The following is a 24,166-nucleotide window of genomic DNA, read 5'->3' as shown; positions in this document are numbered from 1 at the left end:
CAACAGCCTGGTGAGGGCTGAGTTTTAATTTTGCAGGTAACTGTTAATTTATCCCTTTAGGTTACTGTTTGTGTATTATTTGTCAATAGTTGTATGTAATAGAAAGTAGGGCATGGGGTTTTTTCCCCTCAGTATTTTTAGCTATGTTAAGTTTTGGTCAAAACATAGTATTCTGTTACTCCTTACTCAGTCCCACTAGTTGTACCAAGCAACTGAATAGGGTTCCCTATCCTGAAACTGGATTTTAAAATATCCACTCTGGGGTATGACAAAGAGGCCAGTCAGTCTTCTTCCCGGGATTCACAAAATGCAAGTCTTTTCTCATCTCTTGAGTGAATTAAACTAGCTGGGCTCCAGTACAGAATTCAAACATAAGTCATAGATAATAAGGATTATTACCCCATTGAAGCTTAGATACTTAATTCATGTACCAAATAATTTTCTGAGTCCTTCTCTTGGCACTGTCATACTCTTTTTTTCTGAGTCTTGTCTTTTACCAGCAGAAACAGCAGCACACAAAAAGACTTTGCTGATGACTCCAGGGTTGTGCTATCCACTTCTACACCGTAGGCTTGGGGATGTTTTAAATGCCTTAAACATCGATCATATCTTTGAATAAAACTTATAGTGGTACTTTTGTCTAAACCAAATCTGACATTTTCATCATCTTGGTAAAAGATTAAATCTGTGAGATAATTTTGCTGTTTAAAAAAATACTATGAATTCATTGCAGCACTATTTACAATAGCTAGAACATGGAAGCAACCTAGATGTCCATGGACAGATGAATGGATAAAGAAGCTGTGGTACATACATACAATGGAATATTATTTAGTCATAAAAGGAACACTTTTGAGTCAGTTCTATGAAGTGGATGAACCTAAAACCTATTGTACAGAGTGAAGTAAGTCAGAAAGATAAAAATACCATATACTAACACATATATATGGAATCTAGAAAGACAGTACTGATGAAATTATTTGCAGCGCAGCAATAGAGACACAGACATAGAAAACAGACATATAGACACAGTGGGGTGGGGGCGGGGGGGTGGTGCGGGGAGGAAGGTAGGAAAGAGAGGGTGGGATATATGGAGAGAGTAACATTCCAATGGGAATCTGCTGTCTGGCTCAGGGATCTCAAACTAGGGCTCTGTAACAACCTAGAGGGGTGGGATGGGGAGGGAGATGGGAGGGAGATTCAAGAGGGAGGGGACATATGTATACCTATGGCTGTTCAAGCTGAGGTTTGGCAGAAACCAACACAATTCTGTAAAGCAATTATCCTTCAATTAAAAAATTAATTAAAAAAATAAAATAAAGAATTAATTTAAATTTTAAAAAGAAATTGCAAATTTACTAATCAAACATGCAAATCAAAACATGTCTTTTCTTTTTCAAAGATTTAAAATATTAAAAAAAATAGTGCTGGCAAGAGCATATTTATATAATGTTGGTATAAGCATAAATTTATGGAGCATATTTAGGGGACTATAGAAATACTAATTAAAATGCAAATTCTACAAAACCATCTAATTATAAAATCTATTTGTTCAATTTATTTTTCTGAACAAGCATTTGTACAGTGCAAATGCAAATGCTATTTAGAAGACAATATTTCTTAAAAATATTGGAAACTAAAAAAAATACTGTGAAGAACAAATAGGGTCTATGAATACTTAAGGGAACTCAAGCCTAAGTTTTTTGTTCATGTCAGTAGTTTTGCTTCTTTGTTATTCAGTCGTTAGGGGCTGTTTGTGTTAAATTTTACTTGTCCCTCTTCCTTTAAGTACCACCCAGAGGTTATTTTAACTTGACCACTGTGCTTGGCACAGAGTAGATGCTCAATAAATATTTATGACTAAATGACTCCTTTTTCTGTCTCATTTTCTTCTCCTATCAGAGCAGGTAATAATGCTTACTGCTTACTTAAAGGGATTTTTGGCAGAATCAAAGATGCTTGCAGAAATCACTGAATAAAAAAATACTGGTTCTCCTGTTTCTCTGAGGCTAGGGCTATCACTCTCCTGGGGAGGCCCAGGAAAGAGTCCTTCTCTTAGAATCTCCTGGACAAGACTCTGCCTGCCAGGGTCCTCTAAATCCCATATTGGAAAGAGGATGTACAGACTTTCAGAGGATCTCTGCTCCTTGTCTTCCTCATCAATTAAACAGCTGGGAAGGTCTGAGACCTGCAGACTAGGCAGCACAGGAACACAGCCAGGTTCAGGCAGATGAACCAGCTCAGAGAGACAAGAATCAGGTTTACGAGTAGAGAATGATTCTGACAACGACAAGAGTTACCAGACCAGGAACATTTGTGCAAATAGTGGCCTTTAATACTGAGAAAGACCATGCAGAGTGACAGCATAGGACCAAACCTTCAGAGGGTGGTACTGAGCCAGCCTCTCTCAGGACCCTAAAGCCTGATCCCATAACAGAATAAATCAACTATTTATTTACACTTATATTTGCCCGGGAAACCCAGAGAAGGTCTGAGGCCTAGGACCATCTACCTTCCTTTCCTCCTCGCTCTCTTCCTACTTCCTTCTCACCTTCTTCCACTTTCCCAATTCTTTTCCTTTTTCTTGCCTCTCCTTCCCACTCTATCCTGCTTCCTTTCTTTTCCTCTTTCCCTCTCTCTCCTTCTTTTTTTTCTTCTCCATATTCTCCCCATTCTTCTACCATCTACCCATCTCTACCCCTCCAAGCCCCATTTGCTATTTCTCCCCTGCCCAGCCCCTCAGCCCTGCATTCCTCAGATTCAGTCTCCAGGCTTAGGGTGGAGAGGCAGAAAGGAGTTGTCAGCCCAAGGAGCACTTGTTGGTATTCTTCTTGTCACAAGTTTTCAGGTCAGTGCTGGGGGGCTTGTTGTTGTTTTTCTAGAGGGAGAAGGTACAGAGCTCAGGGTGAGAATGGCTGGTTGGGGCCATTAACTAAAGGAGATCCACCCTCACAGGCAGTATTAGCATTGTTCCCCTCATCAGTTTTTACCCCCACCACACACACACTCTCACACACCCAGCTGTACTTAGCCCAGCACAACCAACTCACCAATCTCCGGCCTCCTGACTTGAGTAAGATGTCCCGTGCCAGGGAACAGAAAGCCTAATAGGGAAAGGCGAGATTGGTCAGGATAGGTTGGAGGGGAGCATAAGTCTGTCTTCCAGTGCTCTTTGGGGGGTGAAGGATGGGGCATGTCTCACCTCATCTACATTCATACTGGATTTAGCACTTGTCTCAAAAAATCGGATTCCATGCTCCCGAGCCAACTGCATGGGAAGAAGTGGTAAGAAGAGAGTTGGACAAAGGGCAGTGGCCAAGTCCTCTGTGATCTGGCCTTACCTGGGCCCTCCTGGCCCAGTTCTGGAACATTGCCCAACCAGCTCTTACCTTATCAGCCTGCTCCTTCTGCACCTTCCTCTTGGCCTCCATGTCACACTTGTTCCCCAGTAAGAGGCGCTCTACCCCAGCCGAGGCATTCTGGTAACAACGATAAGAGTAGAAGCTGGGTGCTGCTCATTTTCACAGGCTCCTTCATCCTCTAGGTTCTACCCAATTCCCCCACCTCTCTGGAACTGTCCTCACCTCTTTGATGCTCTTCATCCAGTTCTGAATATTCTCGAAGGATTTCTCATCTGTGATATCATATACTAGGATAATGCCCTGGGGAATGGCAGAGTTCACAATGGAGCCTTGTACCATATGCCCCTCTTCAGGCTTCCCACTGCCCTCTAAGTGACCCTGTAAATTCTATCTACAAGACTAATCACCAGGCCACATGGGGCCCTCTGCAACCCACACTGTGCACCTCCCCATTTTTCTCTGCCCTAACTCCTGTCCCTCTGTAGTCGTACATTCTATTGCATCATCCCTTGTCCAGAAATATGCTTCATACCATGGCTCCACGGTAATAGGCAGTAGTTATTGTCTTGAATCGCTCTTGGCCAGCTGTGTCCCTGAAGGGGTAGAATATTTCATGGGGTGAGATAGAGGGAAGAGGTCTCCAAAGAGAGAATTCCATTCCCATCCCCTAAGAATTTAGCTTTTGCAACAAGGAGTGTTGAACAGAATCAGGAAAACGATAAAGGGAAAAAGGGATGAGAGACTGTTGGGCTGATACTGAGCAAAGTAACGGCTGAAGAGACAGATCTGTTTTATTGTTTACTCTGTGCCAAGCACTGTGTAGACATCATTTTATGTATGTCATTTTACCTAATCTTCACTCTATCCTTGTGAGACATGCTTTACTGCCTCTATTTTACAAACGAGGAAACAGATTTAGAGAGGTGAAATAACTAATGAAGGTCATTCTGTAACAGAACAGGATTGAACCACATTCTCCTCTTGTCTATTGTATCATAAGGCCTCCATTAAGCCTCTTACCACTTGACACCCTCAGGGTCTCCAGTTTCCTCAGGGTAGTCAGGTCAAACCTCTACTCTTGGCTTTATGGGCTCTCCAGTGGACAGAGAGTCAAGTCTTAATTTTGCTACTTGCTATTTAACTGTTGAGAGCTTGTTTCCACATTATAGCTCAACAGACAGTTGAGCTAACTAGACAGTTGCCAAGTTCAGAGGAGTCTCTGGGTCCAGGACAGGCAACAGAATTACAAAAAAGTTGAAAATAGTTGAGTGAGCAGGAAGAGAGATTTTTTTAAATCCTGGGGGATTCACTCACCAGACTTGCAGTTTGATCTTTTTCCCCTCTATATCCACAGTGCGGATCTTGAAATCAATTCCTAGGGGTGGAGAGGGTACACTGAAACAAAGACATGTATGTATGTGTACGTGCAAGTGTGTGGTGAGAGGGACAGGAGTGGAGCAGTGCAGAAATTCTGCAGGGAAGGCACTTGGGAAGCAGTCTTGCAGGAAGTATGAAACTACGGGGATTTTCTCAAAGCTGTACTTGCACAGCAAGCGTATTGTTTTTACTTAGATCTTATAGACTTTGTGGGAAAGAAGATGATGAAAACTCTGCAAGGAGGCTGAAGGCCTTTACGGCACTTCTTGGGTCCACTCAGCCATGCCAGCTGACAACTCTCAATTCAATCTGTCTCCCCCAAAATATTACTTTCTAATTTCTTTTCCCTTCTGTTTTCTTAGAACCCTCTACTCTCCATTATCCCATGTAGCCTCCTGACCCTACAGGGTGAAGAGCAAGGAAAAAGGAAGCTGATACCAGTCCATGTGAATTAATAGTATGCCAGGCTTGGAAACAAGAAAATCTGAGTCTAAACAAGATTCCCCTGAGACTGAAATATGGGAGAGGGATATTTTCCCCTCCACTTTCTAACCAGAATTGTCTTAAGACTCTCCTGGTCTTACTACCCAGGCCAGAGGAGGTTAAGAATGAGGGGGAGGAGAGGAGACAATGTTCTTAGTGGAAACTTGTGTACCTCCCCCGAACCAGTGAGGAGCTCCAGGGAGGAGGCTGAGTCACCAGGCTGACTCAGAGACCCCGAAAGTCCCCTCAGTCCCACCTTCCTTACCAGGCTGACTGCATATTCATGATCCCAGTCCTTGGGCCACTCTCTAGCACACCCAGCCCCTCTGTGCCACCCTCCCCAACCACCTAATAAGTTGAGGGGCAGAGAGACTAGAAAGTAGATGGTAAGGTGGGAATGCAGTGGGAGAGTTTGTAACTCAGTTGGGACAGAAAGAGGCTGGCAAAATTGGGAGACAGATGACCAGGGAAAAGGGGATACAGGAAATGTGGAGAATGGATCAAGAGTTCTAGATGGATGAGGGTGGGGGAAGAGGAGCTGAGAGGGGAACAGACACGGGTTCATGTGGATTTGTGGAGACAAGGGAGACAGGTGGTACCAAGAAAATAAGGGGCTGGCACAGGCACAACTGAGGAGTAATCTGGAGGTCTCAGAGAGTTTAGAGGTTTGGGTACCATCCTGAGATATATAAGGGGGATGGGTCTGAGAGAGAGGTTGAGGGACTGGAGTCCAGAAGCCTGACTCTAAAGCAGGCCACTAGTAATCCAAGAGCCTAGGAATAAGGGTATGGGGTAGTTGGGGATCCAGGATATGGCCAGTGGGCTCACCGATGGTGGAGATGTAAGTGTTGTTGAAGTTGTCCTCTGCAAAGCGAATGATCAGACAAGTCTTGCCCACCCCTGAGTCCCCGATCAGCAGCAACTTGAAGAGGTGGTCGTAGGCTTTGGCCATGGCGGACACTGGGGGTGCCGGGAGAGGGGTGGGGAAGCGGAGGGCACTGGTAGGCGGGACTGGAGGGTTGGCAAAGAGAGCGGGCCGGAGCCCTGGCCAGGAAGTTTTCCTCCCTCTCCGCCCAGGCTCTGGGAAAGAGGAGAGGCGGCACTCCTCTGGGCCCCACCCCGTGCCCGCCCATCTCTTTCTGCTGGCCTCCTCGGCCAGCCCAGCCTCCTGATCCCTGGGCTTTCCCTTCCCAGCCAACGCTGGCCTGTCTCCCTGGCCATTTTGCAGTTTTTTGCTTACTATCATCCCCCTCTTTTGACTTCGCTCTTCCAGTCAGATGTCAGAGAGGCTGGGGTGAAGTGGAGGTTTAATCAGAACGACCAGGGGAAGAGGAGTTTTAGAGGAATTCGGGAAAAAGGAAAGTTTGGGGGAATAAGGGTGAAGGCCAGGATAACACAGGAGTTGGCAAAAATTGGGGACTGATTTTTGAAAGGGGTACTCAAGAAAAACAGAATCTTTCTGGGGTAGTTCTAGAATTCTGGTGTTACTGTTCCAAGCCCTTAGTTTTAGAATTCCAACTCCTTTTGAAAAAAGCGGGATGGCTGGAGTTGGTGGCTGTTTGTTGAGTCAGTCTGCCCCCTGGTGGAACAGAGTGAAAATTAAAATTAATTATACTATAGAATCAGCTCCACATACTCCCTCTCCCAGTCTCCAAGCCCTGACCCTAACCCTAACCCTAACACTAGATACATTCTGGAGCTTCATCTTGAACAATCTTCCTTCTGGGAACCTGTGTATGAATTCTCTGACAGGCCAGCTCAGGAAGACAGAGACTGAGACTACAAATGTCTCGTGTCATTCTCTTGATGAGATGTGGATCTTTTAACACAGTCCGGAGGCAGTACTCCTAACACACTAATGAACAGACTGTGAATGTGTGGCCTTGGCAACCAGAAAGCTGAAATATGGAGAATATGGTTACACAAAACCAACTTTATCTTTACTTTGGAAAAAATATTCAAAATATCTGCTTTTCTAATAGCAGGTCAGTAGAATAGTCCTATAAACATAGTGTACTGGTTATGAAAAGGCATCTTTGGTCACTTCAGTTATCCTTGTCGTACTATGTGCCAGGGTTTGTCCCTCTCAAACACAACTATTCAATCCTCTTTTATCCTTTATCTCACCACCCATTATGTCTTCAAGTTGTATTACAAAACCCGAGTATTCTCTACTTCTCCCTGCTGGTCAAACCATCTCTCACAAGTGCTTTAAATTATTCTTCAGTTTTCATGGATTTGTCTGATAAAAACCTATTGGTTCTTTTTCATTTCATCTTATTTTGTCTGAATCTGGACTTTTCATCCCAGACTATTCTTTTTCAGACTATTCTTTTTCACCTCTCTAAATTGCTGTTTAGTTGCTAAGTTGTGTCTGCTTTTTTTTTCCATGTCTGACTCTTGCGACCCCATGGATTGTAGCCCGCCAGGCTCCCCTGTCCATGGGATTTTCCAGGCAATAATGGGAAGAGTGGGTTGCCATTTCCTTCTCCAGGGGATCTTCCTGACTCAGGGATTGAACCCATGTCACTTATGCTGTTGGATACCTGCTTTCACTGGAACCTCATCTCCACAGTACTCTCCCACTAGCTCTCAGAGCTTCTGCAATAATACCTTTGGCCCCCGCAATTATGGTAGGCTCTTCCTGGTCTCTGGTTTTGTATTCACAAACTCTTGCCTAGAATGCTGTAATCCCAGATTGCTGCTTGTTTAATTTCTTGTCTTTCGGTGTGCATGTGCTCAGTCACTCAGTTGTGTCCCGCTCTTTTCGACCCCATGGACTATAGCCTGCCAGGCTCATCTGTCCACGGGATTTCCCAGGCAAGAATGTTAGAGTGAGTTGCCATTTCCTCTTCTGGGAGATCTTCCCGACACAGGGATTGAAACTGCATCTAGTGCATTGGCAGCTGGATCCTTTCCCACTGAGCCACCTGGGAACATGTCACTTCCTCAGAGGTTTTTCTCACCCATCAGTAGTGTGCCAAATCATACAGAAGGTTAAGGGATGAAGAAGTGATGCTTTTTTTTTTCCCCAAATATTTTTATTAGTTGGGAGGCTAATTATTTTACAATATTGTAGTGGTTTTTGCCATACATTGACATGAATCAGCCATGGATTTACATGTATTCCCCATCCTGAACCCCCCGAATTGATGCTTTTGAACTGTGGTGCTGGAGAAGACTCTTGAGAGTTGTCCCTTGGAGAGCAAGATCAGACCAGTCAATCCTTAATCAACCCTTAATACTCATTGGAAGGACTGATGCTGAAGCTCCGATACTTCGGCCACCTGATGCAAACAGTGGACTCATTAGAAAAGACCCTGATGCTGGGAAAGACTGCAGGCAGGAGGAGAAGGGGCGGGGCCAACAGAGGATGAAATGGTTGGATAGCATCATTGACTCAATGGACAAGAGTTTGAGCAAACTCTAAGAGATAGAGAAGGACAGGGAAGCCTGGCCTGCTGCAGTCCATGGAGTTGCAAAGAGCCAGACATGACTGAGCAACTGAACAACAGCAGTAGTGTGCTGGAACCAGTTATCACCGGCTCATGAAGACAGATCGTGCTTTCCAATCCGTGTTTAATGAGGTAGTCTGAAACTGGCCAAGCTGCGAGTATTTTCTCCATTGAAATTAGCGAAGACAACAAATCAGGGCTCCCCTCCAGAAAGTCAATGGTTAAACGTTTGCCAGCGTATCCTTGACAAGAACTCACATCCCTTGTCCCATTCTATTCCTTTGGAATTAACCAGGTCCCCATATACCATTTGAGTCATCTTTGTTCCTCCTTTATGACAAATGGACATTTTAACGCTTTGATCATTACTGTATAAAATAGTGATTTGGTCTTTTTTCTTTCTTTTCATTCCCTACCCAGAGTGTCAGTGCTGCCAAGATTAGAAATCTTGGAAAGGCAGTTCTGATGAAAATGTGGCGGAAAGGATGTGGGAATGTAAAGACAGAGTTGTGAAGATTAACATTAAAAGCAGTCCGAACAATACAGAAGTGACTAATGTAATAATTATTACAGAGAAAGATGGAAAGGAGAGAATAAAATTAACAACGGCTAGTCCTAGAAATAGGCTGAAAGTGCGGAAAAGATGAGAACTTGCTTTTTTTTATATTTACATTACTGAATTGCTAAAAATGGGCAAACTAAACCAATTGAAAAATAGTAAAGAAAAAAAAAGAAAAATAGTAAAGAAATTTAACAAGTCACAGATATGACTCTGTCTGTTTTCCTAACTGGTTCCTGTTGTTAAAGTGTAGCGCGAATTTTAAAAAATGTCTATTTACCCCTTGACGGGTATCAGACACTGACCTTAAGATGCCAAGCTCACTCTCTTAACATGGCGACTCATCTGAGTCCTGTCATTTAGAGACCTTCCCAAAATGGCAGCCCCCACCTCGCTCCAAGGCCCAAACCGTGAGTGAAGGACCTTCTCATCATGGCGGCGATAGGCCCTAACGTCATTTCCTGCGGGACGGCGAATTTAAGGATCAGGATTTCCGCTTCCGCCCCTTTCCGGTGGTGACGACCTCCTCACGAGAACATGCCTGTGAGTTCCTCCGGCTAGGTTTCCGTGGAGATCTCGTTCTTCTGTCTGCACGCTCCTCTCACGCTGATTTGGGAATCACAGAAGGCCCTCATTTGCCCTCCGCACTTCCCAGGACAAGTAACTACAGGGGCCGCAGAGGCCAGCTGGGACCCGTACATGGACGGGAGCGGAGAGGCAATAAGATGGCGGCCCAGCTGCGCAGACACCAGGGGCGACAAGGGGCGAGCTCTCCCCGTTATGTGGCAGTGTGGGCTGTTTTCGATCATCCATGTTCACCATTGGTTTCTAAATCTCTACATTTCTGCCTCTGTTAGCTCGCAAAGGATCTTCTTCATCCCTCTCCAGAAGAGGAGAAGAGGAAACACAAGAAGAAGCGCCTGGTGCAGAGCCCCAATTCCTATTTCATGGATGTAAAATGCCCAGGTGAGGAGATAACATGTAGTAGTGGGGAAGGCACTGAATCCCACGAGTTGAAAAAAAAAAGGTATCCGTGAAGCCCTAATGTATTCAAATTTGAATGTTAGAGATGAGTAAAATTTTAGGATTTTAGGAGGAGTGATCCAGAGAGAGTCCCCTTCAAAACTCTGTGTAGACCACAATTTTTGTGTTGGGAAACACTGCGATGATAATGTTGGGCTTCTGTGGTAATTTATGTACTTAATTCCTGGTGGCAAAGGGGTAGATATGTTGACCAGTTACTGAGCATCTCTCCTCACCAAGTACAGGATTTTTTCTCTTTGACTTTTGAATAATTTTTTGGATGATGATGATTGCTCAGAAAATCCATAGTTTGGGGCACATGGTCAAGGTTGCTTTTGAGTTGACTTTGATGTATACCTAGAGCCAGATAATCAAGTTTAGATTAGGAAAGTAAATTCCAAGAATTTTCATAGCATACTTGTTCTACAGTTAATGCACGGCAGCATATGTTTAAGTGAAGAAAGGTTTGGGGAAGAAAGGGTAACTCGTTGATGTTTCCCCCCAGGATGCTATAAAATCACCACCGTCTTTAGCCATGCACAAACAGTAGTTTTGTGTGTTGGCTGCTCTACTGTCCTCTGCCAACCTACAGGAGGAAAAGCAAGGCTTACAGAAGGTAAATGGTTTAATGTAATTGTTCTACTCTTTTCTCAATGTCTTCCAAATGCATAATCGGGAAACAGTCATCTCAAAGTGCTACTGTCTAAAGCTGGGTGGATGGGTGATAAAAGGGCTTCATATGAGCTGAATCTGATGTCTAGTGACTAGGGAGAAGGTAAAAGAGTTGAAAATAGAGATGTAGGTTTCCTATGGGTTAGAGGCATTTTGTTTTGTGGGGTTCAGGCAGGGTAAGTAGGCTGCTATCAGTTAACCTTTGGAATTTTTTTTTTTTTTTGGGGGGGGCAGGATGCTCTTTCAGACGGAAGCAGCACTAAAAACACCCTGTATCAAGATGAACGGGAGACCATCCCAATAAACAAGTTTTGGATACATCCTGTTTATTGTCTTGTTTTACTGCTAGGAAGTTCCTACCTCACATATTCAGGGGCAACCAGAAGAGTGGATTCTAGAGTCATTTGGGGCAAGTAAGTGGCCAAGAACTTAAAAAGTCCATTTGGGACATTGCTATCCCTAGGAATAAATTTGCAGAGCTTGATTAAAAACTGGAATAGTATGTAAATGGGGCATCTCCTTTCACTTTTATGTTTTCTTAGAATTAAGAACTGACAGTTGATACTTAAAATGCAATCCAGCACACCACTTTAATATAAAACAGCTTAGGGTCCTTTATTTACAGTTCTCAGAAGCCTTGTTTGGAAGCGTATGAGTGTAGAGGTTGCTGCTAGTACCTGTTCTGGGGCTAGAACTCTCCAGTCCCCTATAGTTAAAGACTTATCCAAGCAGAGGTTAGTGTCTTATACTCCACAGCCAGTGTTGCAGCCGATTCTGGGCTGGTGGGGGTTGTGGACTCATGAACGGAGGGGGAGACCATGTGGATGTGTAAGAACCTAGAGGTAAAGGAGGAAAGGAAATAGAAGACGGATGAATAAAGGTGAATGAGGGTGGTACCTGAGTTTTTTTGGAGATAACAGATGGTGATTCTTTACCTGACTGTGTACCTAGAGTTGGTACGTAAACAACTGGAACCATCTGTATCTTGTTTAGGAAGGCATTGTATGCTAGAAAAAGAATAAGAGATGTCAACAAGGAGATCTGTTTTCACTGGAGGAAGGCCTTAATGGTCAAGTCCGTTCTTAAGTATTGCTATAAAAAAAGTAATGCTTCAAATTATATAATTCTCTATACTTAACAGGAAATTTTTATTCAGTGATTTTTAGAGGTATTCAAACTTTTGGCTGAAAGATGGGAAATGCACGTGTAGATAACGGTATGTGTTATGTTGCTTGAATCATCTATCACTATGTATTTGAACAAAACTAGTTATAATCTAAAGTTTAGCAGTGATTTCCACTTCTAGAGTGGTAGCTGTTTGCCACATGCAGATTATTGCTTCTCAGTAAGTTGGGCAGGATCTTGGGTCCACAAGGTGACTAAGGTTAGGGTAGATAAGTCAGTTTCAATTGCATGTCCCGAATTAGATGTGATATAAACAGCTAATTTTCATCCTCATTTAGTTTGTGAAATAAAATGAAGGCAGTTTCCAAGTCTAAATTCCACGGTGCTGAATATAAGGACTCCTTACCTAGAAAGAGGAAAGCTGTTGATGCCAGCACCACAAAGAGGGTAAAGAGGAGAATCTGGTAAGAACCTGCGAACTTCTGGAGAACACCTGAACCGTCACATTGATCTACGCATTGGCAGAATAAAAGAAGATATTTTAAAAAATATATCCAGGACAGATGTTGGCATTTAAAAATTGTGTCCTCCTGAGATGTCTAGCTGAAGCACTCAAAACTTAGCCCTCTAGGAAATTCTTTTTGTTTCTTTACCAGAGAAAAGGGTGAACAGCACTTGGTGCCTCTACCTTTTTGGCTTTTTATCATTCTTAACATAATAAACTACAATTCTTGAGCCTTTCTTTTCAGTTTGCAAAAGAATGTTTAAATTCTCTGCCACTGTAAAATGCCTGTGTATTTTAACTCCAGGTGACATCCTTCAACTTTTAATCCCTCTAACCTGAAACAATGACCCAGGAGCCACTTGTCTCTTTTTATTCAGCTATCATTTCTAGGGAACATGATTTGTATATAACTTTGTCTTCAATAAAAGTTAAGACTTATGTCTTTTGAAGCATACTTTGCCTTGGTTATTTCGAATTCTTCAGTGTCTAGAAATGAACTCTTCCTGCCTCACCAAATTGCCATTCCAGATAAAATGTCACCAGGCCCCTATACATAGTTCCTGTTCTGCAACCCTTGTATAGGCCCTCTCCCTCTGGGCTCTTAACTGCTCTTAACCTCTCACTAAACTGTTGCACAACTGTTTAACAACTTCACACTGTTAAACTGCTTTACTCTGAAGAATAATTTGAGGTTGCTTGTACTAAAAGGAAAAAAAAGAAAGGGCTTTGCTGGTGGCTCAGATGGTAAAGAATCTTCAATGCTTGGATACCTGGGCTTGATCCCTGTGTTGGGAAGATACCTTGGAGGAGGGCATGGCAACCCCCTCCAGTATTCTTGCCTGAGAAATCCCATTGACAGAGGAGCCTAGCAGGCAACAGTCCATGGGCTCACAAAAGAATTGGACATGACTCTCCGTAACTGTTAGCATCCCACACAAACTTGGCATCATTTCTGAACTGGGTAAAGGTAGAGTCAGGATTTGTCAGAGCTAAGTCTTGCTTCTAGGATTACTACCATTTACTGATTGATGCACAAAGATTTGCTAAATACTTGTGGATTAAATCAAACTTTATCAAAGGGCTTGAAACAGGGCAAGAAGTATTCTTTTGACGCTGGTAAACTCATGTTAAACTGCATTCACGCTTGGTCACTAAGTTGTGTTTGACTCTTCGTGGACTGGGGCCTGTCAGGCTCCTCTCTGTCCATGGGGTTTTCCAGGCAAGAATAACTAGAGTGAGCTGCCACTTATTCCTCCAGGGGATCTTCCTGACCCAGGGATCCAACCTGAGTCTCCTGGTGGCTCAGTGGTTAAAAAAAAAAAATCCACCTGCCAAGCAGGAGACCTAGAGAAGGAGATGGCAACCCACTCCAGTATCCTTACCTGGAGAATCCCATGGACAGAGGCGCCTGCGACACTGACTGGGAGCCTGGGACAGTGAAGGCTACCTGAAGGTTATAGAGTAGGCTTTGAGAATAAAGATCCATGTCCCAGCTAGTTTGAATAATCTTGATCAAGTGGCCGAATGTTTCCCATTAATTAAATTCTAAACTAAATTGTAATACATTCTTTTTGCCTCTAGATTAAAAATAGGCCCCCCGCCCCCCCATGCTCACCTGCACCAGACTTAGCTTTCATAGCTCTCACTCTTACAGCCTCACTTTGACTGGTGAGCACACAGGAAATGTTGATGAAAACAGGTGATTCCATCTGCTGGAGGGATGTGAAGTGTACTACTCTTATGGGGTAGATGGCCAGGCCAGGTGTGAGCGAAGAATGCCTACGGCCAGAGACCACTAGAACTGGGGAGCTGGGGAAGACCTTGGAGAAAAGAAAATGGAACTTGTTTGAAAGAAAAAAAGTCAGTTTTGTGTCAGTACATTCCAATCATAAATATATACAGTAAGATACCTGGATTTCTAGTTCTAGCTAGCTGACAAGTCACTTTTTTACACAGATGTGTTGAAGGGTAGGGGAAGAAAACCATCTCTATGAGAATAATATAGCCTTCAAAAGTTTTTAGCATTCTAAAACTGTCTCAAGATAGTACTGGTGGTGTGTGCGTGTGTGTTTGTATATATATATATATATATGTGTGTGTGTGTATTTGTATTATCTTCCAGACAAGGCTCACGACCTAGATATTGGACTTGGAGCCCCCATGGCATTATGAAGTGGACAGATTTTGTTTTAGGAATTTCCTGTGGTGAATTTTTTTTGTGTGTGTGTGTGGTGAATTTTTTCAAATGGTTCAGTATCTATTCCTTTACCCTGGACTAAGAATGAAAAATCTCATTTTCAAAACCCTGATCTATTTTGCTTCAGTCCTTAACATACCTCTAGCTTCTCGAGAACTCTATCCACTCCCAGTACTCTTAGCTCCCCGACGTCTTTTTTGTGGCTAAGAACCAATTCTGACTGGTTGATGTAAAAGGCTGGGATGAAAGGAATGAGGATTCTTTGCATTCCATTCTTGCTACGCTCACTGACAAGTGTGGCCCAACCATAGACTGAGGTGTCAGCGGTGCTCAGGACCTGGAGCAGCTCCTCTGACTGGGGTCGAACCTTGATTAGGCAGACATAAACCCCTGAAGAAAAGAGGAAAAACTGAGCAGGAACGTTTAGAGGCCCTATTTAGTCAATTGGATTAGGATAGGAAGGAAAAATAGTTAATATGCAAATTCAAAAGGAAATGAACTCAGTTTTGAGTATTCACTATTAGCATACTGTTGGCTTCTATGAAGGAGTTTACCAAAGATGAAACAGTCCCAGGGAACCCATAATTGAACTTAAGGTAAGGATGCCATTACTGGTTAGTGAGCATGTCAGGGGATATTAAATAATGTAGTATAAGTGGAAATTAAGGGGATATAGGATGAAGTAGAGTTGGTGAGATCAGTAAAGGGTTTGTGGAAGAAAGGCAAGCTTTGAACACGTTTAATCACTTCTCTATCAAACTACCTCTTCATGGCCTTATTTCTGTTAATAATATTGTTTTTCTAGTTACCCATGGTCAACGTTGGTTGTCTTTTGACACCCTTTCTTTCATTCCTATATCCAAATCTTGCTAACTCATCCTTTGAAATATCTCATATCTGACACCTCTGTTAGTATTTCTGTTACTCCGGCCTAGACACTTGTCAATTCATGCTTGGATCACTGCAACATAAATTGCATTTGCTAGTCTCCTTACTTTCCATTTTTATCCATTTTGTGTACTGCCAGTATATACTTTAAACTTAGTTTTGAAAACTTTTCCAGGGCTCTGTATTGCCTGGAATGTCCTGTTCTCTTCACATCTACCTCAGTCGTGGTCATCCTTCTACAGTTTACTTTTCCTATAAAACCTGACTCTTAACACCCAGGTTTGATACAAATACTCCTTTCTTTCTGCCATCTAGCATCCTATGTGTGTAACTAATCAGCCTGTGCAGTTCTTAGTTCTGTTTAGTTGCTCAGTCATGTCTTTGTGACCCCAAGGACTACAGCATGCCAGGCTTCACTGTGCATCACCAACTCCCGGAGCCTACTCAAACTCATGTCCATCATGTCGGTGATGCCATCCAACCATCTCATCCTCTGTTGGTTCCTTCTCCTGCCTTCAATCTTTCCCAGCATCAGGGTCTTTTCCAATGAGTTGGTTCTTCTCATCAGGTGGCCAAAGTATTGGAATTTCAGCTTCAGCATCAGTCCTTCCAATGTATATTCAGGACTGATTTTCTTTAGGATTGAATGTATAGATCTCCTTGCAGTCCAAGGGACTCTCAAGAGTCTTCTACAACACCACAGTTCAAAAGCATCAATTCTTCAACACTCAGCTTTCTTCTCACATCCATACATGACTACTGGAAAAACTTTGGCTTTGACTCAATGGACCTTTGTTGGTAAAGTTATGTCTCTGCTTTTTAACATGCTGTCTAGGTTGGTCACAGCTTTTCTTCCAAGGAGCAAGCGTCTTTTAATTTCATGGCTGCAGTTACCATCTGCAGTCATTTTGGAGCCCCCAAAAATAAAGTCTCGACAGGCAAATCCCGTCGGGGGGGCCCACAGGGGCTGAGTCTTCCAGATCAATGGGTGGGGACAGTGGCTGAGAGTGCGAGGAAGTTGTTCCTTTTCCGAGTTGCTCTCTTCCAGGCTTGGTCCAGTTGTTATCATGGCCTGTGGAAATCAATGAGAACTTGCCCGCCAGAAAAACATGAAAAAATCCCAGGAAATTAGTAAGGGAAAAAGAAAAGAAGATAGCCTAACTACTTCTCAGAGGAAGCAGAAGGACTCAGATCATGCAACAAATGCAGAAGGCAGCCAATGAGAAGTCTATGCAAACGAGAGAAATGATGACTATTTGGAAAACCTGGGTGCTACTGCTAACTAGGTGTATCATAAGCTCTGTGATCAAGATTTCATAGAATGAACAGTCAGTACATATGTTATATCCTTATAAAACTATTTTAAACTTGTCCTTTCAACCTGACTTACTGTGATGTTTCAGAACCATTCTTCAAAGAATAAAACACTAACCATGCAAAATAAAGTTTCTTACTGTTTCCATTGTTCCCCATCTATTTGCCATGAAGTGATGGGACCAGATGCCATGATCTTAGTTTTCTGAATGTTGAGTTTTAAGCTAACTTCACTCTCCTCTTTCACTTTCATCAAGAGGCTCTTTAGTTCTTCTTTGTTTTCTGACATAAGGGTGGTGTCATCTGCATGTCTGAGGTTACTGATATTTCTCCCAGCAATCTTGATTCCAGTTTGTGCTTCATCCAGCCTGGCATTTTGTATAATGTACTCTGCATATATAAGTTAAATAAACAGGGTGACAATATACAGCCTTGATGTACTCCTTTCCCGATTTGGAACCAGTCTCTTGTTCTAACTGTTGCTTCTTGACCTGTATACAGATTTCTCAGGAGGCAGATCAGGTGGTCTGGTATTTCCATCTCTTGAAAAATTTTCCACAGTTTGTTGTGATCCATACAGTCAAAGGCTTTGGCGTAGTCAATAAAGCAAAAGTAGATGTTTTTCTGGAACTTTCTTGCTTTTTCAATGATCCAATAGATGTTGGCAATTTGATCTCTGGTTCCTCTGCCTTTTCTAAATCCAGCTTGAACACCTGGAAGTTCATGGTTCACGTACTGTTGAAGCCTGGCTTGGAAAATTTTGAGCATTACTTTGCTTGCATGTGAGATGAGTGCAATTGTGTGGTAGTTTGAACATTCTCTGGCATTGCCTTTCTTTGGAACTGGAATGAAAACTGACCTTTTCCAGCAGTGGCCACTGCTGAGTTTTCCAGATTTGCTGGTTTACTGAGTGCAGCACTTTTACAGCATCATCTTTTAGGATTTGAAATAGTTCAACTGGAATTCCATCACCTCCACTAGCTTTGTATGTAGTGATGCTTCCTAAGGCCCACTTGACTTCGTATTCCAGGATGTCTGGCTCTAGGTGAGTGATCACACTATCGTGATTATCTGGGTGGTGAAGATCTTTTTTGTACAGTTCTTCTGTGTACTCTTGCCACCTCTTCTTAATATCTCCTGCTTCTGTTAGGTCCATACAATTTCTGTCCTTTATTGTCCTCATCTTTGCATGAAATGCTCCCTTGGCATCTCTAATCTTCTTGAAGAGCTCTCTAGTCTTTCCCATTCTATTGTTTCCTCTATTTCTTTTTTTTTTTTTTTTTTTTTTTTTTTTTTTTTTTAGATTTTTTATTTTTTTTTTTATTTTTTTATTTTTTTAATATTATTTTATTAGTTGGAGGCCAATCACTTTATAACATTTCAGTGGGTTTTGTCATACATTGACATGAATCAGCCATATAGTTACACGTATTCCCCATCCCGATCCCCCCTCCCACCTCCCTCCCCACCCGACTCCTCAGGGTCCTCCCAGTGCACCAGGCAAGAGCACCTGACTCATGCATCCCACCTGGGCTGGTGGTCCGTTTCACCATAGATAGTATACATGCTGTTCTTTCAAAACATCCCACCCTCACGTTCTCCCCCAGAGTTCAAAAGTCTGTTCTGTACTTCTGTGTCTCTTTTTCTGTTTTGCATATAGGGTTATCGCCACCATCTATCTAAATTCCGTATATATGTGTTAGTATACTGTAATGTTCTTTATCTTTCTGGCTTACTTCACTCTGTATAATGGGCTCCAGTTTCATCCATCTCATTAGAACTGATTCAAATGAATTCTTTTTAACGGCTGAGTAATATTCCATGGTGTATATGTACCACAGCTTCCTTATCCATTCATCTGTTGATGGGCATCTGGGTTGCTTCCATGTCCTGGCTATTATAAACAAAAATATGGAACGCTTCACGAATTTGCGTGTCATCCTTGCGCAGGGGCCATGCTAATCTTCTCTGTATCGTTCCAATTTTAGTATATGTGCTGCCGAAGCGAGCACTGTTTCCTCTATTTCTTTGCATTGATCACTGAGGAAGGCTTTCTTATCTCTCCTTGCTATTCTTTGGAACTCTGCATTCAAATGGGTATATCTTTCCTTTTCTCAGCTATTTGTAAGGCCTCTTCAGACAACCATTTTGCCTTTTTGCATTTCTTTTTCTTGGGGATGGTCTTGATTACTGCCTCCTGTACGATGTCACGAACCTCTGACCATAGTTCTTCAGGCACTATCAGATCTAATCCCTTGAATCTATTTTGTCACTTCCACTGTATAATCGTAAGGGATTTAATTTAGGTCATACCTGAATGGTCTAGTGGTTTTCCCTACTTTCTTCAATTTAAGTCTGAATCTGGCAATAAGGAGTACATGATCTGAGCCACAGTCAGCTCCTGGTCTTGTTTTTGCTGACTATATAGAGCTTCTCCATCTTTGGCTGCAAAGAATATAATCAGTCTGATTTAGGTATTGACCATCTGGTGATGTCCACGTGTAGAGTGTTCTCTTGTGTTTTTGGGAGAGGGTGTTTGCTATGACCAGTGGGTTCTCTTGGCAAAACTGTTAGCTTTTGACCTGTTTCGTTTTGTACTCCAAGGCCAAATTTGCCTGTTATTCCAGGTAGCTCTTGACTTCCTACTTTTGCATTCCAGTCCCCTATAATGAAGAGAACATCTTTTTTGGGTGTTAGTTCTAGAAGGTCTTATAGGTCTTCATAGAACCATTCAGCTTCTTCAGCATTACTGGTTGGGGCATAGACTTGGATTAGTGTGATATTGAATGGTTTGCCTTGGAAACAAATAGAGATCATTCTGTCATTCTTGAGATTGAGATTGTGGTTCTAGTAAGATTTAAAAGCCTTGTCTTGCTCCTCTATCTCTCGTGCCTGTCCTGGTGCCAGGCATTCTCTTTGGTGCTCAACAGTTTACTGGAATTAACCTTCCTTCAGTGGTTTCTCATTACCATTCAAACTGTCTGACCTTGGAGTAAAAGCTCTTCCATGATATAGCACTACCTACTTATATTTGGGGTGGATTGTCTTATTTTAGATCAGTTGATTTATTTAATGTCCTCCCAAAGTCATGCCTGTTTTTTCTTTCCACTTGTTAATGCTGTTCTGCTCAGAATATCCTTCAGTTCAATAGCATTCAAACATTGTGCTACTAGTTGGGAACAAAACATGTATGATACATAATCCAAGCCCTTACAAAGATAACAGGCTAATAAAGGAGAAAATAGTAAGTTATAATGGAAAAGCATAGCATATTATAGATACGTGTTAAGAGTTTGTTGAATGGATAGAACAAAAATGCTGACTGAGAAAGATGCCATAGTTACATAGCACCATAGTTACATAGCAGATGAAACGAGGAAGCAGAAATGTAAACCAATAAAGTGACATTTGTACAAATATGAAAACAAGGGGGAAACCAGATTCAACTCGTGGAACTCACCTTTTTCCATGCTGAAATCTGAATGGACATGAAAGACTTTACTTGCTGGAATGTCTAGTAAAGTATTACTGAACTGTACATGGCACAGCATAAGGGTCTCTGGAAGAAGTGTTGTAATGGCCAAGGCCTGACTTGGGGTGCAGGATCCTAGAGAGCAGAAAAGAGGAAAACAGCTTTGTCACTAAGAGGAATCTGTAAAAGGGGAAACATATATATATTATATATAGAGGGAGTTTGGAATTTAAAAAATGAGAAAGAAGGGTCAGCTCTGAACTGCTACAGCTGTCTACTTGCCAGCTCTGTTGGGTCTTACCACAATCCAGGTGAAAGGAGAGTGTAAGGCTCTTACCTCTGCTAGTTTGTGACTATAATGGAGTTTCTATTATTAATAATATAGCTGCTGTTCTCTTTGAAAAGTTTTTGTAATTCATTAATGGGAATAAGATTACAGAGAAATTGGGCAGTTATTAGAAATAAAATGCTACACTTGGGAGGTAGCTTTTAAATCTAGGAAGATTTGTTTTCCATAACTGATTGTAGTATGCGTCAAGTCAAAGATCTCTAGAACTTAATTACAAGTGGTGCCTTAAATAGGACCCACACAGCTGGCAAGAAATCGACTGGCACCAAGGTTGGGTCAGCTGCAATGGATGCATTTTAAATTAAATAGAAACCCGTGTCTTGGTAACAAGATTTTCCCTTGCACAGTTTCTTAATGGTCTCGGTTTGCTAAAGCTCTTTCTCAATTGCCAGAGGCCAGTGATCATTCTCATCTTTTGGAGACTATCAGCAGTATCAAAGGAACTGCTACATGAAGTTTCATAAGTTGTGGTTTTAGAAAGATTCTGCAAGGAAAAAAAATTGCAATCTCTTTGTAAAATTTAATAAAGTAGATAACAATGAGAGAATATGTTATGAAGAAACATTTAATACTTTGTAAAAAAAAAAACATTTAATACTTTGTAAAAGAACCTGGAGAATTTTAAAGATCAATACTCTTATTTATACATACATACTTATATTGTACTTATAAGATTAAATATAGTGAAAAGAAAATATATTAAGTGCTTAAAAATTGAAGGACAGCAAAAATAAATAAACAAATGGGACCTAATGAAAATTAAAAGCTTTTGCACAACAAAGGAAACTATAAGTAAGGTGAAAAGACAGCCCTCAGATTGGGAGAAAATAATAACAAATGAGGAAACAGACAAAGGATTAATCTCAAAAATATACAAGCAACTCCTGAAGCTCAATTCCAGAAAAATAAACGACCCAATCAAAAAATGGGCCAAGGAACTAGGCAGACATTTCTCCAAGGAAGACATACGGATGGCTAACAAACACATGAGGAGATGCTCAACATCACTCATCATCAGAGAAATGCAGATCAAAACCACAATGAGGTACCATTACACGCCAGTCAGGATGGCTGCTATCCAAAAGTCTACAAGCAATAAATGCTGGAGAGGGTGTGGAGAAAAGGGAACCCTCTTACACTGTTGGTGGGAATGCAAACTAGTACAGCCACTATGGAAAACAGTGTGGAGATTTCTTAAAAAACTGGAAATAGAACTGCCATATGACCCAGCAATACCACTTCTGGGCATACACACTGAGGAATCCAGATCTGAAAGAGACACATGCACCCCAATGTTCATCGCAGCACTGTTTATAATAGCCAGGACATGGAAGCAACCTAGATGCCCATCAGCAGATGAATGGATAAGGAAGCTGTGGTACATATACACCATGGAATATTACTCAGCCGTTAAAAAGAATTCATTTGAATCAGTTCTAATGAGATGGATGAAACTGGAGCCCATTATACAGAGTGAAGTAAGTCAGAAAGATAAAGAACATTACAGTATAATAACACATATATACGGAATTTAGATAGATGGTGGCGATAACCCTATATGCAAAACAGAAAAAGAGACACAGAAATACAGAACAGACTTTTGAACTCTGGGGGAGAACGTGAGGGTGGGATGTTTTGAAAAAACAGCATGTATATTATCTATGGTGAAACGGACCACCAGCCCAGGTGGGATACATGAGTCAGGTGCTCGGGCCTGGTGCACTGGGAGGACCCTGAGGAGTCGGGTGGGGAGGGAGGTGGGAGGGGGGATCGGGATGGGGAATACATGTAACTATATGGCTGATTCATGTCAATGTGTGACAAAACCCACTGAAATGTTGTGGAGTGATTGGCCTCCAACTAATAAAATAATATTAAAAAAAAAAAAAAAAAAAAAAATTGAAGGACAAAATGGGCAATTAGAGGGACTTCACTGGTGGTCCAGTGGCTAGGACTTTGTACTCTGAATGCAGGGGGCTCAGGTTCCATCCCTGGTCAGGGAACTAGATCCCACATGCTGCAACTAAGACACAACACAGCCAAGTAAATAAATAAATATATATTTTTAAAGGTCAATAGTTTAAATTATCTTAATGTTTATAGACCATTATATTCTGTTCTATTCTGGACTTCTCTGGTTGGTTTTGCATGTTTTCTCACCCCCCTCCCATCCCTCCATCCACTCCCACCCCCCAAATCTGGAATCTGTTCTATAAAAACAAAAAGATGAATGGAAGGATGTCCATGGACTTTGGAGTGGAACATATCTACTACTCTTGCCACTAACTGGTTTGTTACTGTGTTTGTTGCTCTTAGTATTCTCATCCTTTTTTTTTCCCTGACCAGGGATTGAACCCAGGCCCTCAGCAGTGAGAGCGCTGGGCCGCCAAGGAGTTCCCAATACTCTCATCTTTTAAAAAAATTTTTATTGGAGTAAAGCTGCTTTGCAATGTCGTGTAAGTTTCTGCTGTACAGCAAAGTGAATCAACTATATGTATACATATGTTCCCTCTCTCTGGATTTCCTTCTCATTTAGATCGCCACAGAGCACTGAGTAGACTTCCCTGTATAGTCAGTTTTCATCAGTTACCTGTTTTATACACAGTAATATATATATATGTCAATCCCAATCTCCCAATCCATTCTCCGCCCCAGTATTCTCATCTTTAAAATGATGGTAATTACTAAATGATGAGATTGCTAAATGAGATAAAATTTTACTTATTTATTTCTGGCTGTGCTGGTCTTGTCTTCACTGCTGCATGGTCCTTTCTCTGGTTGCAGCGAGTGGAGCCTACTCTAGCTGTGGTGCACAGGCTTCTCATTTCAGTGGCTTCTCATATCACAGAGCACTGGCTCCTGGGCATGTGGGCTTCAGTAGCTGCAGTGCATGGCTCAGTAGCTGCAGTTTCTGGGCTCTAGAGCACAGACTCGGTGGTTGTGGCACATGGGCTTAGTTGCTCTTTGGCATGTGGTGTCTTCCTGGACCAGGGATCAAATCTGTGGCTCCTACACTGGCACGTGGATTTTATACCACTGAGCCACCAAGGAAGCCCTCCTCTCCCTTTTTTGACAGTAAATCATGGCCCAATACAAAATGAAAAAAGAAAAACACAAGACAAATTTGCTGAGCAAGTAACATTTCCGGTAATTATCTAATCCAACAAACCTGGAGAAGCTTTAAAAGAATTATATCTTATGCTTTATCCCAAACTTACTAAATCTCTGGATGGAGCCTAAGAATTTGTATTTTTAAAAGATTTCTTTGGGTAACCTTGAAAATCATCCATGTTTGGAAATTCTTGGTCTAGGCTGCCTCCTATTCTCTGGTAGGGTTACAAGCAGAAAGACAGTAGTGGCTAGGTTGAGCCTATTTTAAAACCTT

At 42.0% G+C, this 24,166-nt stretch overlaps 3 protein-coding genes, 1 non-coding gene and 1 pseudogene across 5 annotated transcripts in view; 2 read left to right on the top strand and 3 right to left on the bottom strand.

The window, feature by feature from the left end:
- Positions 1-2,313: 2,313 nt before the first annotated feature.
- Positions 2,314-6,314, bottom strand: RAB13 (RAB13, member RAS oncogene family). The gene is made up of 8 exons (XM_065926332.1): positions 6,051-6,314; positions 4,677-4,737; positions 3,895-3,955; positions 3,585-3,662; positions 3,390-3,479; positions 3,203-3,268; positions 3,051-3,104; positions 2,314-2,878 (listed from the first exon to the last, which is right to left on the bottom strand). Exons 1-8 carry the CDS (start codon positions 6,172-6,174, stop codon positions 2,801-2,803), a joined length of 612 nt encoding a protein of 203 aa, XP_065782404.1. The 5' UTR covers positions 6,175-6,314; the 3' UTR covers positions 2,314-2,800.
- A 3,412-nt stretch (positions 6,315-9,726) lies between these two features.
- Positions 9,727-12,983, top strand: RPS27 (ribosomal protein S27). Of its 2 annotated transcripts, none has more exons than XM_065903674.1 (4): positions 9,727-9,779; positions 10,094-10,202; positions 10,765-10,875; positions 12,395-12,983. In XM_065903674.1, exons 1-4 carry the CDS (start codon positions 9,774-9,776, stop codon positions 12,409-12,411), a joined length of 243 nt encoding a protein of 80 aa, XP_065759746.1. In that variant the 5' UTR covers positions 9,727-9,773; the 3' UTR covers positions 12,412-12,983. The 2 variants fall into 2 exon arrangements, with proteins under 2 accessions (XP_065759746.1, XP_065759737.1); XM_065903665.1 differs by lacking the exon at positions 12,395-12,983 and adding an exon at positions 11,166-11,249.
- The window catches only part of NUP210L (nucleoporin 210 like), a 99,380-nt gene continuing 86,880 nt past the window's right edge, over positions 11,667-24,166 (bottom strand). Inside the window, exons 35-40 of the mRNA XM_065903697.1 lie at positions 20,421-20,567; positions 14,898-15,148; positions 14,177-14,381; positions 12,463-12,567; positions 11,867-11,938; positions 11,667-11,767 (exon numbers count right to left, since the gene is read on the bottom strand). Coding sequence (XP_065759769.1) covers positions 11,667-11,767; positions 11,867-11,938; positions 12,463-12,567; positions 14,177-14,381; positions 14,898-15,148; positions 20,421-20,567 — 881 coding nt within the window. The remainder of the gene's footprint in view (positions 11,768-11,866; positions 11,939-12,462; positions 12,568-14,176; positions 14,382-14,897; positions 15,149-20,420; positions 20,568-24,166) is intronic.
- Positions 16,714-16,966, top strand: LOC136148459 (small EDRK-rich factor 1 pseudogene; annotated as a pseudogene).
- On the bottom strand, positions 18,866-18,972 carry LOC136156600 (U6 spliceosomal RNA). Its single transcript, XR_010661094.1, has one exon. It is a non-coding gene; the product is annotated as a U6 spliceosomal RNA (small nuclear RNA).

This window comes from Muntiacus reevesi, chromosome 1 (genome assembly GCF_963930625.1).
Source record: "Muntiacus reevesi chromosome 1, mMunRee1.1, whole genome shotgun sequence".
Lineage (NCBI taxonomy): Eukaryota > Metazoa > Chordata > Mammalia > Artiodactyla > Cervidae > Muntiacus > Muntiacus reevesi.
Note: the sequence above shows the minus strand (reverse complement) of the source record. Positions and strands in the feature narration are given on the sequence as shown.

Coding starts and splice junctions, on each gene's coding strand:
- RAB13 (XM_065926332.1), bottom strand. CDS start 6,174: ATGGCCAAAGCCTACGACCACCTCTTCAAGTTGCTGCTGATCGGGGAC. Junction 4,738..6,050: donor CACTTACATCTCCACCATCG/GTGAGCCCACTG, acceptor CTCCACCCCTAG/GAATTGATTTCAAGATCCGC. Junction 3,480..3,584: donor GGATGAAGAGCATCAAAGAG/GTGAGGACAGTT, acceptor CGTTGTTACCAG/AATGCCTCGGCTGGGGTAGA.
- RPS27 (XM_065903665.1), top strand. Junction 10,203..10,764: donor CATGGATGTAAAATGCCCAG/GTGAGGAGATAA, acceptor GTTTCCCCCCAG/GATGCTATAAAATCACCACC. Junction 10,876..11,165: donor AAAAGCAAGGCTTACAGAAG/GTAAATGGTTTA, acceptor TGGGGGGGGCAG/GATGCTCTTTCAGACGGAAG.